This window comes from Hemiscyllium ocellatum, chromosome 2 (assembly GCF_020745735.1).
Source record: "Hemiscyllium ocellatum isolate sHemOce1 chromosome 2, sHemOce1.pat.X.cur, whole genome shotgun sequence".
Taxonomy (NCBI): Eukaryota; Metazoa; Chordata; class Chondrichthyes; order Orectolobiformes; family Hemiscylliidae; genus Hemiscyllium; species Hemiscyllium ocellatum.
Genome location: NC_083402.1, coordinates 35,725,635 through 35,742,968, shown reverse-complemented (window position 1 = coordinate 35,742,968; position 17,334 = coordinate 35,725,635). Strand labels below are relative to the sequence as shown.

At 39.4% G+C, this 17,334-nt stretch overlaps 1 protein-coding gene across 2 annotated transcripts in view; it reads right to left on the bottom strand.

Annotated features, from left to right (window-relative positions):
- The window catches only part of ap3b1a (adaptor related protein complex 3 subunit beta 1a), a 309,270-nt gene that overhangs the window by 52,905 nt on the left and 239,031 nt on the right, over window positions 1–17,334 (bottom strand). For both annotated transcript variants that reach the window (XM_060835806.1, XM_060835815.1), the window contains exons 23-24: window positions 5,457–5,688; window positions 1,535–1,619 (exon numbers count right to left, since the gene is read on the bottom strand). In XM_060835806.1, the coding sequence (XP_060691789.1) occupies window positions 1,535–1,619; window positions 5,457–5,688 (317 nt within the window). The remainder of the gene's footprint in view (window positions 1–1,534; window positions 1,620–5,456; window positions 5,689–17,334) is intronic.

Sequence of the window (17,334 nt, the reverse complement as noted above, 5' to 3'; positions counted from 1 at the left end):
TGAGATGGCTGTGCTGCTGGCTAAACCAGCACATTGTGAAACTTGAAAGGGTTCAGAAAAGATTTACAAGGATATGGTCAGTACTGAAGGGTTTGAGCTATATGGAGAGGCTGAATACGCTGGGGCTACTTTCCCTGGAGCGTCAGAGGCAGAGGGGTGACCTTATAGAGGTTTATAAAATTATGAGGGACGTGGATCGGGTGAATAGACAACATCTTTTATGCAGAGTGGGGAAGTCTAAACCTATGACCTCCTAGTTTTGAAGTTAGAGGAGAAAGATGAAAAAGAGATTTAAGGGGCAACTTTTTCACACAGAGGGTGGTGGCCATATGGAATGAGCTGCCAGGGCAAGTGGAGGAGGTGGTCCAATTAGAACATTTAAAAGGCATTTCAATGTGTACATGAATAAGGAAGGTTTAGAGGGATTTGGTCCAAACGCTGACAAATGAAACTGGCTTAATTTAGAATATGGTCAGCGCAGACAAATTAGATTGAAGGGTCAGATTCTGTGCTGTATAACTCTATGACCATGACTATATTGCCGACCATCAAATGCCCTGGAGATGGTGGGAGTGAGTCACATTCTCAAATGGATACAGTAGGTACATTCATAATGCCATTAGGAAGAGAGTTCCAGAATTTTGATTCCACAACAACTAAAAAAATAAAGGAATTGCTTGAGGTCATGATGGTAAGCAGTTTGAAGGGAAACTTGCACGTGGTGGTGTTCCCATACATCTGGGGCCCAAGTCCTTCTAGATTGTAAACCTGTGACCTTGACAAAGTGCTACTGAAACAACCTTGGTGAATGCGATAGATACCCTAGTAGCCTGGATGACTCTAGCTCCTGTAATACTCAAGAAAGCTGATGCAATCCAGGACAAGGCAGCCAGCTTGATCAGCACTCATTCATCACATCAAACATTCCTTCCCTCTGCCACAGGTGCACAATGGCTGCAACATAAATCAAAAACGTGATGGCTGCAGCAACTCACCAAGCTTCCACTAAAAGCATCTTCCACATCCGCTATCTAGACACACCACTATCTGCAAGTTTCTTTTCAAGCCACAACAGCCTGACTTGAAACTACAACTCCTGCTCCTTCATCAAATCTTGGAACTCCCTCCAGACAGAGTTCAGTGGTTCAAGAAAATGGTCTGCCTCCAACTTCTCAAAAGGCAATTAGGGATTTGCACTAAATGCTGCCATTCCAATGATGCTCATATCCAATGAACAATTGGAAATATGTATTGTATATTAAATAAGCTATGAATACTTGGTATCAATGTTCCAGGAGCCTCAATCATATCAAGGAATAGATGGATATCTAAAACCACAAATTAAAATAATCCTCTAATTAGGTGGAGTGAGCAATTCTCTAAATACTAAAGAATATAGGCCCATTATACTCCATCGACACGATCACTCTCTTACCAGCTGAACTTTCACTCAACGTTCACAAATATGATAAAATGATAAGTCACAAGTCGGAAATATTTTAGCAGAAAGATTGATGACAAATAGCTTACTTACCATAGTACAAAGTTGGCAGCCTGTGTAGAATCACAGAAGTCAATACCCATTGAAGCAGTCTTTGATGTTCCAGGCTCAAGACACTCTGAAACAAAAAATTATGTATTTTGCAGATACAGTATTAGAAGACTATTTCTAATTACTATTCCATTGGCACAGAAATTCTGAGTCGATTGGCCTCCTTTCGTGCAGCATTATTCCAGGATTCCAACACAATGGCAATGACTCTTGCTAGGATAATCTTTTTAGAAAATTAAAATGTGCTTTTCTTTCTCCCACAATATTTCACAGAACTTCCTCTGCATAGAAATAGGGGCAGCAGTAGGTCCAACAAATCTGCTCCAGTACTCAATATCATAGCTGACCTGATTTTCCTATGGCACGGTGGCTCAGTGGTTAGCACTGCTGCCTCACAGCGCCAGGGACTGGGTTTGATTCCAGCCTCGGGTGACTGTCTGTGTGGAGTTTGCATATTTTCCCCGTGTCTATGTGGGTTTTCTTTGGGTGCTCCAGTTTCCTCACACAATCCAAAGATGTGCAGGTCAGTTGAAATGGCCTTACTAAATTGTCCCTAGTGTTAGGTGCATTAAGTCAGGGGTAAATGTGGGGAATGGGTCTGGGTGGGTTACTCTTCAGAGTGTCGGTGTGGACTTGTCGGGCCGAAGGGCCCGTTTCCATACTGTAGGGAATCTAATCTAATCTACCTGTTTTGCATAAACTGTTGACACCTCATCAAACAAAAATCTCAACTAGGAATAAATTCAATGACCCAAACCCCACTGCTTTCTGTCGAATACGTTCCAAAAGCAAAGGAAGGGAAGAGAAGAAACTCCCCAACTGTCTTAAATGGGAGATCCTTTATTTTTAAAGCTGTGACCCTCTTTCGAAATTCTCCCATGAGTGGAAACATCCATTCAACACCTACTGTGCATTCCCACGCGTTTCAGTAAGACACACATTTTTCTCAGCCCAAACCATTCATCCATTATCTTAAGATAATGCCTTTATCCCAGGAATCAGTGTAGTAAACCTTCTCTGAACTGTTACCAATACAAGCAAACCCTTCCTTAATTGAGAATACCAGAATTGTCCACACTGCTCCAGGTGTGCTCCTATTAATGCCCCCTACAGTTGCAGCAAACCATTCTAGAACCCATCCTGCTTACAATAAAGGCAGCATTTCATTTTTAATTACTTGGTGTACTTGCATATTTGTTTTTAAATGATTCACTGACCAGGATACCTGGATCCCTCTGCACTGCAGCATTCTGTAAACTTCCACCATTTTATGTAATTTGCATTTCTATTCTTCCTAAAGTGGGCAAGTTCACAGGTTTTCCACATTACACACCCGTTGCCAAATTTTCTCAGTCACTTATAAGTGACCTACATCTTGACCTTTCAAAGCATCAAAGTCAAATCTTGCATTCAACTGAGATCCACAAATACATTTTCATTGGCAGTTGGTAAACAGCATTCCAGCACATGGGCTTCAGCCTTCCTAACACAAAGATGCTGAGGTCAATTCTAACATGCCTTTCACTGTCCTCCATCTCCTACCACATCCCTATCCTCTCAGGCAATATATATCAGTTAACTACATAGGACAGAAATTGGAGTGCTTTGTGGTCTGTTATGTCCCAACACCTTGTCATTGTAATCAACGCCCTCAGCAAAAACGTAAATGAAATCTTTTCTTTGCAATTTTGGTTTTTGACATTAACTAAACTACACGATAAAACATATCCGACTAAAGTGTAATTATTTGAACTCTATTGCTAAGAAAGGTTACCAAGTAGATGCCAGACACTCCCTTATCTCCAACGGATATTAAGCAAGTATTTTGCAGTGTTTACGGTGGAGAAGGAAATGGAAGATATAGAACATGGGGAAAGAAATAATGACTTCTTGAAAACTGACGATACTACGAGGTGGTGGTGGGGGCTGGATGGCTTAAAAAGCATAAAGGTGGATAAATCTCCAGGACCTGATCAGGTGTACCCTAGAACTCTGCAGGAAGCTAGGGAAGTGATTGCTGGGCCCCTTGCTGAGGTATTTATATCATCGATAGCCACAGGTCAAGTGCCAAAAGACTGGAGCTTGGCTAATGCGATGCTATTTAAGAAAAATGGTAAGGAAAATCCAGGGAACTACAGACTGGTGAGCCTGACATCAATGGTGGGCAAATTGTTGGAGGGAATCCTGAGGGACAGGATTACATTTGCAAAGACAAAGACTGATTAGGGATGGTCAACATGGCTTTGTGCATGGGAAGTCATTCTCATTAACAATGGAGTTTTTTGTGGTAACAAAGAGGACTGAATGAGGGAAGAGCGGTGGACATGATCTATATGGACTTCAGTAAGGCATTTAATAAGGCTCTTCATGGTAGGCAGATTAGCAAGGTTTTATCTCTCCACCCTGGAGACTTCCTGCCTCTATTCTTGATGAAGGACTTTTGCCCAAAACATTGATTTTTCCTGCTCCTCGGATGCTGCCTGACCTGCTGTGCTTTTCCAGCACCACTCTGATCTAAAAACTCCGGTTTCCAGCATCTGCAGTCCTTACTTTTGTCTAGATTAGCAAGATTAGATCATATAGAATACAGTAAGAGTTAATTGTTTGGATTTGGTACTGGCTTGAAGATAGAGGACGAGGGTGTTGACGATGTTGCCTTGCGTTTTAGACTGGATGCCTGTGACCAGCGATGTTGTTCAAGGATCAATACTGTGTTCTTTATATAAATTATTTGGATGTGAACATAGGAGGTATAGTTCGTAAGTTCACAGATGACACCAGAATTGGTGGTGCAGTGGACAGTAAAGTAGGTTACCAAAGAGTTCAACAGGGCCTTGACCAGATAGGCCAAGTAGTGTCAGAAGAGTTTAATTTGAGTAAATGAGGGGTGCTGCATTTTGGAAAAACAAATCAGGGCAGGACTTATACACTTACTGGTAAGGTCCTGGGTAGTGTTGCTGATAAAAGTGACCTTGGAGTGCAGGTTCACAGTTCCTTGAAAGTGGAGTCAAAGATGGACAGATTAATGAAGGCAGCATTTGGTGTGCTTGCTTTTTGTTGGTGAGTACAGTACATTGAATATAGGAGTTGGGAGGTCACATTGCAGCTGTACAGGACATTGGTTAGGCCACTGTTGGAATACTGTTTACAATTCTGGTCTCCTTGCTGTGGAGGAATGTGGTGAAACTTGAAAGTGTTCGGACAAGATTTACAAGGATGTTACCAGGGTTGGAGCGTTTGGACCATAGGAAGAGGCTGAATAGGTGGGGGCTATTTTCCCTGGAGCATCAGAGGCTGAGGGGTGACCTTATAGATGTTTATAAGATCATGAGGGGAATGTATAGAGTAAATAGGCAAGATCTTTTACCCCATAGTGGGGGCATCCAAAATTAGCTGTCATAGATTTAAGGTGAGAGGGGAAGGATTTAAAAGGGACATAAGGGGCAGCGTTTTCACACAGTATAGCGCACGTATGGAATGAGCTGCCAGAGGAAATGGTGGAGGTTAGTACAATTACAGCATTCAAAAGGCATCGGATGTTTGTACGAATAGGAAGGGTTTGTACGAATAGGAAGGGTTTAGAGAAATATATGACAAATGCTGGCAAATGGGACAAGATTTATTTAAGACATCTGTCAGCATGGCACGTTGGACTTAGCGGTCTGTTTCCATGCTGTACATCTTTATGACATGAAAACATGAAAAGTAAAGGGTGAGGGCATGGAACTAATCTATAGATATATCACTTCACCAATAGTAATCTAAGTATCTTATAAAAGGCTACAAGCATGGGTGTAGCGGTTTTACAGAATTAAAACAAGAGAGGATGAACAAACATCAATAAAAGATGGAACATAACCAAATATAAAGCAGGAACTTATATACCAATGCTGTATTTCATTACCTATTTCATAGAAATCATGTATACGCATCCCTGATGCAAGCTTCCGTTCTCCTATTCGAATGTTCCTGATTTCTTTATCGGAGTTATTGGTTAATATGATCTGAACAGAAACCATTTTTGAGTTGTAAATACACTGCTGACGTGAAAAGTGATACTCCGCTCCAAGGCCTTTTCCAGACATCCGATGAAGTAGCGGGTATGATTTTGGAGGAACAAACACTGGAGTGGCCACCTATTCAGCAGAAATAAAAAGTCATTTAAATAGTTCAAACAATAATGCACAACATAAAAAATTGCATTATTTTGCTTACAATCATTCTGAATTAGAGCTAGGTCGAATTTATTGCATTTCCCATGCAGTTAAACTGAAAAGAAAATCTGGTTTGCTGATTCCTCCTAATCCAAACTTAAATTCTGCATCATCAGGGTTGATGAAGTATGACCTCTCACAAAGTATTTGATAAAGAGCCATAAAATAGACAAGCTACTAAAATAGAAACTCAACTCGAAGGAATTAAAGGAAAGTGGCAGCACAGATACAAAATTCTAAGAGATAGAAAGAAGGTAGTAGTGAATAATTATTTTTCAGGTTGGTGGGAAGTACAAATGAGGTCTTTCAGGATCAGTATTAGGACCATTGCCCTTGTACATATGTATAAATGATCTGAATTGGGTCTAAGGGTAGTAATTTTCAAAATTTGCAGATGACACAAAGCTTGGAAATGAAGAAAACAATGAGGGGTACATTAGCTGACGTCAGGAGGATAGAGACTGTGAAATGGATAGATATGTGGTGAAAAAAATTTAATTCAGTGTAGTGTAAAGTAATACTGTGATGCAGTATAAAAGAAAAATATACAACTTAGTAAGGATTAGATGGTATAACTTTAAAGGAATTGCAGGAAAAGACACCAAGGGTTTTATATGTTCAAAGATTTGAAGATGACAGAAGGAGTTGGCAAGATTTTGAAAAACATTTGATCCTTGGCTATTTTAATCGAGACACAGTACAAAAGGAAATATATTCTGCTAAACCTTTATCTGAAGTCTAATCAGTGATGTTCAGAGTATTGCGTCCAATTTACAGCACCACAGCTTAACAAGGAACTTGGGATCAGAGGAAAGTTACCAGAGTGTTAAAAATGAAGAATTTTGGTTATTCAGAGGAAATATTTTTAACAACATTTCCTCAGGCAAAGATAGTCAAGGGATGTTCAAATCAAGAGGAGTTTTGATCGAGGGGATAGGGCACAATGGTTTCCACTAGCCAAGGTCACAGCTTTAAGATAATTGACAAAAGACATTGGCATGCAGCAGGGACGAAATCGGAGTATTCTTGCTAAGCAGTGAGTTACAATGATTTGGAAGAAACTGCATGAAATTGGATATGTACTTGTGAAAGAGAAATTGAGTTATGCAAAAAGGGTTCAAGAGTGAGGTGACTTGGATGGTTCTTCCAATAATCTGTGATTTTCCAAATCCATAATTTGACAATGTATTTAAGTAGCTAAAATCAAACATAGAAATAAAGTGTCATATTGTTGCAGTTCTTTTTTGTTTCAATTCTTTGTTTATTTCCCAGATGTGGACAGACAGGTTACCCATTCACCAGACACTCAGTCATTCAACAAAAGAAACAACTAGGAACAAATTCTGATGTTCCTTTGTAACAAAATTTTGTCCCTAAAAAAAAGTGACAGCTTACAACCAAATTCCTATCAACAAATAAAAATCCACAGATTTTGCTGCAGTTTCATCGAAGCAACAGCTCAGTATGTAGTCACTATTTTTGTGATTCATTGCTTCTGCTGTGTAAAATACACACAAATCTATTAGAGGACTTCTAAAATGACAATGCCTGGTTTACTTTCAAAGAGTGAACTATAATCTTTATAAAATATTTTGCAATTCTATCACGCAAAATCTAACCACTGAGAGGATGATGCAAGTGCTCTTCCTAATCAACTGCTGACTGTATCACCATTCCCAGAATATTTTGTGCAGAATGTTCTATGAAGAAAATCACAGCCTCAAAAGGCTTGATGCACTGAAAGGCCACTACAGATCATTCACATATTTCATCTGTTTATTGCGATAAGCAAATAGCCCGTGGAATGACAGCGCACATAACTGTCAAATGAGTAACACTTAGGTTTAGTGAAACATTTATATGGGCCTTTACCTCTCTTAGAAACAGACAGCATCTCTCAATGTCATCCAAAAGAAAAGTCTTACATTTTTAACACTTCACTAAAAAATAACTGAAGAGTGTAAAATGACAAATACCTTGTGCAGTTAGCTGGTAATGGACCATACTCTCAACTCATTTAGATTTATGCAATATAAACTTGTCACTAATAATTAATTTATGAGACAGCTGTTCCTAGAATCTTCCAAGTCTATCGTTACAAAAGCTCTTAAGCTATACCTTCAAAAACAGGAGGTGGTTTCAAAGCCTTTTTTAAAAGAAGAAAATAGACACATTTCTAATAATCTAAAAGCAAAGTAAAATCTTAAAAACAACAGGTAGCACAATGAACTAAATTAGGTTAACTGGAAATAATATTACTGAATGCACATCGAAGCATCTCTGCAAATGAAAGGTTCTGTACTGCCTCCACATATGTTTTTAGGTAATGGTAACTTACAGTGCCTCTGTTTGTAAAGCACTTAGTGTCACTTGTAGTTAGTCCAAGCAATAGTTCAAACAATTTGTCTATTTTGTATGAAATAAAAATCTATTTGCAAGTTGCTGAGTTTTATGAGGTGATGCCATTGCTTCATTAATAATCAACAGTTGATTGTTCCAGTCATTTTTCACAGGGATTATACTTAAACAGTCAAACACAAGCATTTAAACAATAACTCCAAGGCAGCTCTAGGCATTACCTTGCAAACTTCCCTCATCGATACAAAGATGCCAGATTCTCAAAATAACTTGAAACTAAAAGGAAGCAAAAGGGATCCAATCCCCAAACTCATGACAATGTTCTCATGCTTTCAAAGCAAATGCCACTGCCACAATATGCAAAAGACTTATACACATCCCCAATCGTCAATCTATATTTCTAACATATAGAAAATCGCATAAATGCAATGTCCGTAAAAAATATAAAAATAACATTCAGGTAACAAAGTAAGCAAATGGAAATTTATTATTTATTGTTGAAGGAGTACAGTTTAGAAGTAGGGAAATGTTGTTGCAAGTTTTCAAGGCATTAGTGAGTCTGTACCTACTGTATTGCATTCAATTTTAGTCCCCTTACTGAGAAGGGATGTAGCTGCATTGGAGGCAGTTCAAGGGATGATACTAGATTGATTCCAGAGACGAGGGGTTTGTCTTAAGAAAACAGACAGTTTCGACATAAACTCTGGAGTTTAGAAGAATGAGGGGAGATCTAATTGAGGTATACAAGATGCTAAGGGGGATTGACAAAGCAGACGCTGAGAAGTGGAGCAATCTAGAATGAAAAGTCACAGTTTTAGGATAAGGGATAACAGTTTTTTTTTTAAAAAAAAAGAGAAATTACTTTTCTTCAAGTCGTGAATCTGCAGAACTCACTGCTCCAGAGAATGATGGATGCTGGGATATTGAATAAATTTGAAAAGTATTTTTAATTAGTTATAGCTAAGGGGCTATGAAAAATGGACAGGAAAGTGGAGTTGAAATGAGATCAGTCTTGGGTAAGTTCAAGGGGCTGAACTGCCTACCTTTGTTTCTATTTATGTTCTTACGGTCTTATCATAGATGTGTTATAAATGTGTACAGGAAATATGAAAATACTACATTGTATGACTTTAGAATGGGTTCTCTATACTATTTGCATATCTTCATTTAAATTTTCCTCACATCCTCCAACTTCATTTTCCAAAGATTAACCTTGGCCCAATTTTCTATTAGCAACATTATGCAAAAGTCAACCACTAAGAACTGAAAAATCAAGTAGCAACTCAAACAAAATGGCCTCCAGACATCTAGCCTAAGTAGTGTTCATATATGGTTCCCATGAAAAAAAAGTCAAAGATCCGGGTTCAATTCCCGACTCAGGTGACTGACTGTGTGGAGTTTGCACGTTCTCCCCGTGTCTGCGTGGGTTTCCTCCGGGTGCTCCGGTTTCCTCCCACAGTCACAAAGATGTGCGGGTCAGGTGAATTGGCCATGCTAAATTGCCCATAGTGTTAGGTAAGGGGTAAATGTAGGGGTCTGGGTGGGTTGCGCTTCGGCGGGTCGGTGTGGACTTGTTGGGCCGAAGGGCCTGTTTCCACACTGTAAGTCTAATCTAATCCTTGCCAGAGATCTCATTCCGCTGAAAAAGACATCTAATTGAAGCACCATTTCCAACTGTTTGTTAAAAAGCAATTAGAAATATACTTAGTAATCAGATCAAAGCCTGTGTTAACACTCCACATTGTTGGTAAACGCCATGCAAACCATGGCTGTCCTTTTTTTTTGCAACAGAAAAACAGACAACTGCTACAAGTGGTGTGTGTTTAATGGCAGACAGCATGCACATTTAAAGCTAAGGTCACATGACTACACAAACCAACCAGAATACTGAAAAGTAACTGCACTTATTCAAATATTTCCTTTGTACAAAAAATAAAATTTGCATGTACCATTATTTCTAATTACAAGTTATGTAGGTCTCCAAATGTACATGATCACAAAGAAAATGTAATTTATGTACTAACAAACTCAGTACATCAACTCTATTCAGTTTCTGCACATGCATGATTTAAATACCCTGATGCAACCTAAGTACCTTAAGAGATACATTTGCATGTTGTCATCGATTGTTCTTCTGGTGTCTACTTGCTATGATTTCTCCAGGGAGTGCCATTCCTATGCTTTTCTGAAAGCGATTTTGCCACGTAAACCATTATTGCTGATCTATTTTTGTTGCTGGGACAGTGGACCTCTGGGACTGATGTGTATTTTGTGCAGGTGACGAGCTCACTTCCTGATTGGCTGCCGGCAGTGAAGGCACAGCTTCTCTCACTGTATGTAGATATCTGTAGTTGCGATGGTATATCTGGTCATTCATATTCAGAATGTACCATTGAAGTGACAACAGCTCCACACAGATACCCAGTTACCACATGGGCCGACAGTTGTTGAAAAAGCCGAACCTTTGTGTCCTAATCTGCTTTCCAATGCTCAAATCGGAATTCCAAATTTAATTTTAATAAAACTGTTCTTTCATCTTCATTTTGTTACTCTGATGAATACTTTGAATGCAGCATAATATTTGTACTGGACCACACAAAAGACAAAATTGCTGCAGAAACTCAGATGATCTGGCAGTATCTGTGGAGAGAGGAAAGTTGATGTTTCAAGCCCAGTGACTTCAGGTGGTCCAGTACTGCCATGTACAAATGTGCAGCTCATTATCTCTTCAGCAGTTTACACTGTTGCTTCAGCCTTTTCATTTGAAAAGCGATTGTTTGAAAATGATGTATTGTGAATTTCCCAAACTTGGAACAAACAGCTGAATTGTTCACCTAAGAATTGAGCCATTATCATTCATCATCATATTAGAATACTGTAATGGTGACAGTGTGCTTTAAGACATTGTATACTCTCGATGGTAGTCATCAAAGTAACAGTTGCTGGTTGCCATAATCTGCAACATCTTCCAACGTCTGCAAATCAACTTCCCAGCTCATCAGCGAACATACCCACAACTACAGAAACCGAGCTACAGATCTTTACACTAACCTTGAACAGTTGATGGCGACATCATAAACAGCTCTTGCAAGAGTGAAGAGGTCTATCCCAAGCTTCATCCATGATCTGTCACAGATGTCACACAATTGAAGCAGCTCTTTACCTTGCTTGGTATTTACTTGGAAACACGACATTGGCTATGGTGCTTACCTTGTTACTTATGTTTGACCAGAGAGCATTTGTGTGTTCCCCAGAGAAGACTTGATTGATTGGTGGCTTGCACTGACGCACTACTACTTTTTTTTCTCATTGCCTCAGGAATAATGACCATTCCTTTTGTACAAGACACCATCTTTGGCTATCTCTTCATCTCTGTATGTTTAATATTTTCTCATAACAACTGGTGTGTTCTTAATGCCTTCAGATCATGACTACATCTCACAGCATGTGGACAGCTGCATCATGTTGCGTTGTTTGCTTGATTTAAGCAGAAGTTTTACACTGCAGGATGCCATTTGGCCTATTGTTTAGGTAATACATTTGTCTTTTAGATTCAATATCTCTGTTGAGTTGACAACTTCAAGATTACGCTGAGCTGTTGCTTCTCATTGAATCAGTAAGATTTCACGCTGTCTTAGCATCCTTAACTTTCTACAGAGAAAGTGCTGACAGGCTTGCGAGAGCAGCATGCTTCCATAGCTTTCAAGTCACAACCAGATGTTGCCTCTGGAAACAAAATAGCATTCACTGCAGATGCTTTGGAATACATAAAAATAGTTTGGGGAAGATACTTTGAAGTGGCTTCCAGTCAGTCTACACAATCACTTTGCCTCTTCCAGATTAAATGTTCATCAGCAAAGACTACAGCCACACACTCGTTCTCATTATAGTATTGTTCAGTTTGTGTTAATGCCCTGAATACAGATCTAGCTGGCTGTCCATGCTGGCTAAGGGTTTCTCCAAGTCCTGCCTTATTGACATCACACTGCTTGTTCACAAAACCAATTAATAGTAACACTGCTTTCCAATCTATTGGTTGCTCCATCTCCACTACAGCTTTCACATCAGAATTTGAGAGAAGTAATGTGGCTGTCAATACTTGACCCACATATTTGACTTCAGGTATCTTCAATTGCATCTTTTTCTTGCCCAGCTTCAAGTTCATCAGCCAAGCTCTCCCGCTGGCAGTCACACGAGATTTTGATCATGGTCCACAATGGCTTCTTCTATTTTCTCTGCAGACGAGACATCCCTACACCAGCAGATTAACCACACTATCCAGGATAATCACCTCATGCTGTCTGCATTCTCCCTCTCCCCTCTGATTCTCCCACTCCCTTTCCCTCTACCTCCCCCAAATGGCGAAAACTGTTATTTTGATACAGCTTCACTAGCCAATTACTATCCTTCACATCTAGTGTAGTAAAGACCTTTACTATGGCAACTTGTGACTAAATCTCAAATTCTTGACATACAATTTTGAGATCTCAGTAACCTTTTATTGAAGTTCTTTGGATCTACGCATACTCTTACTGTTACAGGTTTTCCCATTATTTCATGCTGATAACTCAGTCTGTAGGAGTTCTAAATTTCTTGATAATAACTTTTCCAGTTCTTCTATATCATAGAATATAGAACAATACAGTGTAGAACAGGCCCATCAGCCCTCAATGTTGCGCCGACCTGTGAACTATTCTCAACTTGTCCCCCTACACTATCCCAAAATCATCCATGTGCTTACCTAAGGATTGTTTAAATCTCCCTAATGTGGCTGAGTTGACTACATTAGCAGGTAAGGCATTCCACGCCCTTACCACTCTCTGCATAAATAACCTGCCTCGGACATCGGTCTTAAATCTGTCACCCCTCAATTGGTAGTTATGCCCCCTCATACACGCTGACGTCACCATCCTAGGAAAAAGACTTTCACTGCCTACCCTATCTAATCCTCGGATCAGCTTGTATGTCTCTATCAAATTCCCTCTTAGCCTTCTTCTCTCCAATGAGAACAGACCCAAGTCTCTCAGCCTTTCCTCAGAAGACCTTCCCTCTAGACCAGACAACATCCTGGTAAATCTCCTCTGCACCTTTTCCAATGCTTCCACATCCTTCCAGAAATATGGGGACCAGAAATGTATAAATATTCCAAGTCTGACCGCACTAGCGTTTGTATAGTTGCAGCATGATATTGTGGCTCTGGAACTCAATGCCTCTACAAATGAAACCTAACACATTGTATGCCTTAACAGCACTATCCACCTGGGTGGCAACATTCAGGGATCTATGTACATAGACTCCAAGATCCCTCTGCACATCCACATTACCAAGAATCGTTCCATTGACATAGTACTCTGCCTTCCTGTTGTTCTTCCCAAAGTGCATCATCTCACATTTAGCTGCATTGAACTCCATTTGTCACCTCTCAGCCCAATTCTACAGTTTATCCAAGTCCCCCTGCAACCTGTAACATTCTTCCACATTCATCTTTCAGACTGAATTGGAGGACACTGGAACTCTCCTTGGTTTCTCTCACACATTTCTAGGGTGGGGAGGGGAAGAATGGTTCGGTGGCGTTCTTGGAAGAGTAATCCAGAGACCTGGCAATGCTCTAGAGATGTGTTCCAATTCTGCCAGCAAATGGTGAAATGTGAATTCGTAAAAATCTGGAATTAAAAGTCCAATGAAAATGTTGAAACTATTGTTGTTAAAACACATGGGGCTCACTACATCATATGTGACTATGTGACAGAATTGGAACCTTTCCCACTCTCAATGGCAACATGATAGTGACAGTGTTACTTATAAAAAAAATTATTTCAAAAACTTCAGCATACAAGAGTTGACTATAAAGAGAATATAAATGAAGGCTATAGGCTACGTGATAAACCAATACAACAGCCTGGATCTCAATCAGGAGAGATTATGCAGGCTTTGAAGACCTATTTTGAACCCTTTATTAATGTTACTTATGAATGGTATTTTTGTTCAACATCAGAACTCAAGAAGAGGGGGAAACTATTGATTAGCATGTGACCAACTGAATGCACTGAATCCTGAGAATTTGGATAACTGCATGTGGATATCAGAAACAGGATTGTCTTAGACATAAAGACAAGCCTCCTGCATATCTGCTGAGAGGAGAAACATACTCTCAAGAAAGCTATCGACAAGGTAGAAGCTGAAAGTTTGTCCATCATCAGCGAGCACATCTTAATGGCAGAGCAGATAAGGTGATAGAGTTAAAATTAGCTAGGTAAAGCCAAGAGATATTCTAAGCTGAATTCGAACAACAGAGAAGGAAATAAAAAAAGATACATTTGCAGAAGAGTCAGCAGAAAGATCAAGGCCAGGGAATTGGGGAAAACATTATATATTAAAAAAAGGAAGTATGTGCAGCATGGGAAAGTGCTCAAATGTTAAGAAACTGAAACACTTGGCAAGAAGTGTTCAGATGTAAATAAACCAAATAAACCTGTTAAGGTATGGTTGCTGGGGAGATATCCGCTGACTACTCTGACAAATCAATTCACACTCTACAAATTGGCATTGTCAGGTCTGAGGTAATAAATGCTTTGAGACTTATGGAATAATGACTGCAGTGAACATTAAGTATCAGACAGTCACCACAGTTTGTGCAACATTATCAATTTTGCAGATCTGTGCCAAGTGACTCAAGACTTCAGAACTGAAACCCTCAAAAGTAAGTTTGAAAAAAAAAGAAAGAGTGCACACAAGACAATGAGAGTAGAAGAGAGAGCAGCATCTGCATAGGAGCATTTCAGAACTCCAGCCTGAAAGACAAAATAGAAGAGAGCACAAGATGGGAAAAAAATGGAATAACCAATAAAGTGACAGATCCTTCTGACTAGATTAGTAGTCCAGTAACAGTGAAAAAACTGGAATGCAGACTGTGCATGGATCAAAAGGAACTTAAAACTTTGAAGAGACCCACTACTTGATGCTAGGCACTGAAGAGATGTCGCCATAATTTGCCAAGGGAAATTTTTATTACGTTTTGTGCAATTTCAAGCAAGTCAAGTTGGATAACATCATAGGTTCCCTAACTGTACTCTGGCCCCCATCGAGCTGTAGATGGTTGCACATGCTGTTAGACATTTCCATTGCTCCAGGAGAGCATCAATGCAGACAGCATGCCATGGTAAGTCACTCCACAATGTAAAAAGCCAAAAGGTCATTATCAGAATCTAGTGCACCCTTGTAAGAAATTGGGACACATTTTCTTTTTTTGCCAATTATAAAGCTTACAACAATTTAGCCGAAACAGCTTTAACCTCTCTGTATATGTCCAAATATATTAAATGCGTCAAATAAGGACTAAAGTTAAAGATAAAAGATTCCAAAGATTATGACACTACTGATGGCTTCGAGTGCAAAGTTATTTATGAAAAGCAAAGGGGTCTGTTCTTACGTCATGTAAACGGAGCTCAAGCTGGGAGTGGGTAAGGTGAAGATTATTCTGACGTCATGAGTTGGGCCAAAATGATTCAAACGGGTGACTGACACTGCAGACTGTGGGGCATACAAACAGATGCTTAGAGTCAATGGGCATGCATCAGATAGCACGCTGACCAGACAGCGCTCTTCCACAGATGAAATATGGGCACAAGGAGGAGGAACAAGGCCCAGGGAAGAGTTCCTTAACACTTTGGTTCAACGTCAGCCCTCAACTTTAATGAATCAATACCTGATGGAGGGTGAACTGACAATTGGCACGATCAGTAAACCGACCTCAACAGTCCTGGCAATACTTTTCCTATCTAATTGATCATAGTTAAACTGTTGATGCTTAACAAACGAAGCAAACACTCAAATTTTCTTACAGATGGTCACATGTCTATATTAGATAAATGTGTTTCTGAATCTCAGTCTTATTCTGCTGCAGAGAGCTGAATATCAAGAAAAAAATGCAAAGGAAGATATTTGATGGCAAGACAAGGATCACATACTAACAATCACATGACTGACTATCTGGATACTGGAAAGGTGAGCACTGTAGCTAATTTGGCTAATTTGTCAGAGTATGAACCTCTGCAAAATCACTGTTAAGGGCACACAGTGATATTATTGTACAGAACAAGTTACAGTTTTACTAGAATCAAACTACTAGTACAATACCATCAATGCAATAGTGGTGTCAATGAAGAATATACCTTGCAGTGTGATGCAGTGAGGTAAGACACAGAGGACCCTTTAAGCACAAAGGAAAACTAATTGCCTTCATATTCAGGGCATTAGTGCAAACTGAACAATGCTATACTCCAACTGGATTAAAGAATTATTGACTATAGTCCTTGCTCGAGTGTATTTCAATCAACACCTGTTTGGGGTCAAAGTAACAGTGAACACTGATTACAAACCACTTCAAGCATTCTCCTCAAATCAGTTTGACCTATTCCAAAAGGATTTGCAAAGAATATTATTCAATTTGATGATACATAACATCTGGATGCAACATATAACAAGAGACACAGATATAAACTGCTAAAGGACTGTCACAAGGTACACTCCCTATCAAAAAAGTGAAGCCTGCATGAAACACTCCAGATTTAAGGAGAAGCAAGAGCCTGACATGCAATAGAAATTATCAACCTAGCAGAGATATTAAATCCAAAAGCTGACAGTCTTGCTGAAATCAAACAAACAACACAAAAAGATGCAACTCACCAAGTGCAACAGGAAGTCGTGATGAAAGGAGGACCTGAAAGCATCAAGAACACACTTGTTTCTTTCTGTGTTTTCAGCAAAGGTGAAACGATAGCCTAAGATGGCAGCTTATCCCAAAGGGGATGAAGATGAAGAGATGCTAAAGTGCATCCATGCAAACCATTAAGAAACTATCTAGTCTGAGACAAGGAAAAGGAGTACTCTAGCTGCCAAGCTTGAGCAAAGATATTGAGGACATCAACTAATCTAGTTCTAATAATCCAAAGCTAAGCTAATGTAACACCCCTATTTAAAAAAATAATATAGAATATACTAAAAATAGTAACCACAAGGCTGCTGCTGGAAAAATATTGAAATCAATTAAGGAAGTAAAAGCATCATATTTCAATCATAACCTAATCAAGAGAAGTCAACAGATTCATGAAAGAAAAATCATGTCTGACTAATTTGTTCGTGTTTTGAGGAAGTCTCAACCAGTGTGGGTAGAGTGGAACAAGTAGGTTATCTAGTATTTGGACATCCAGA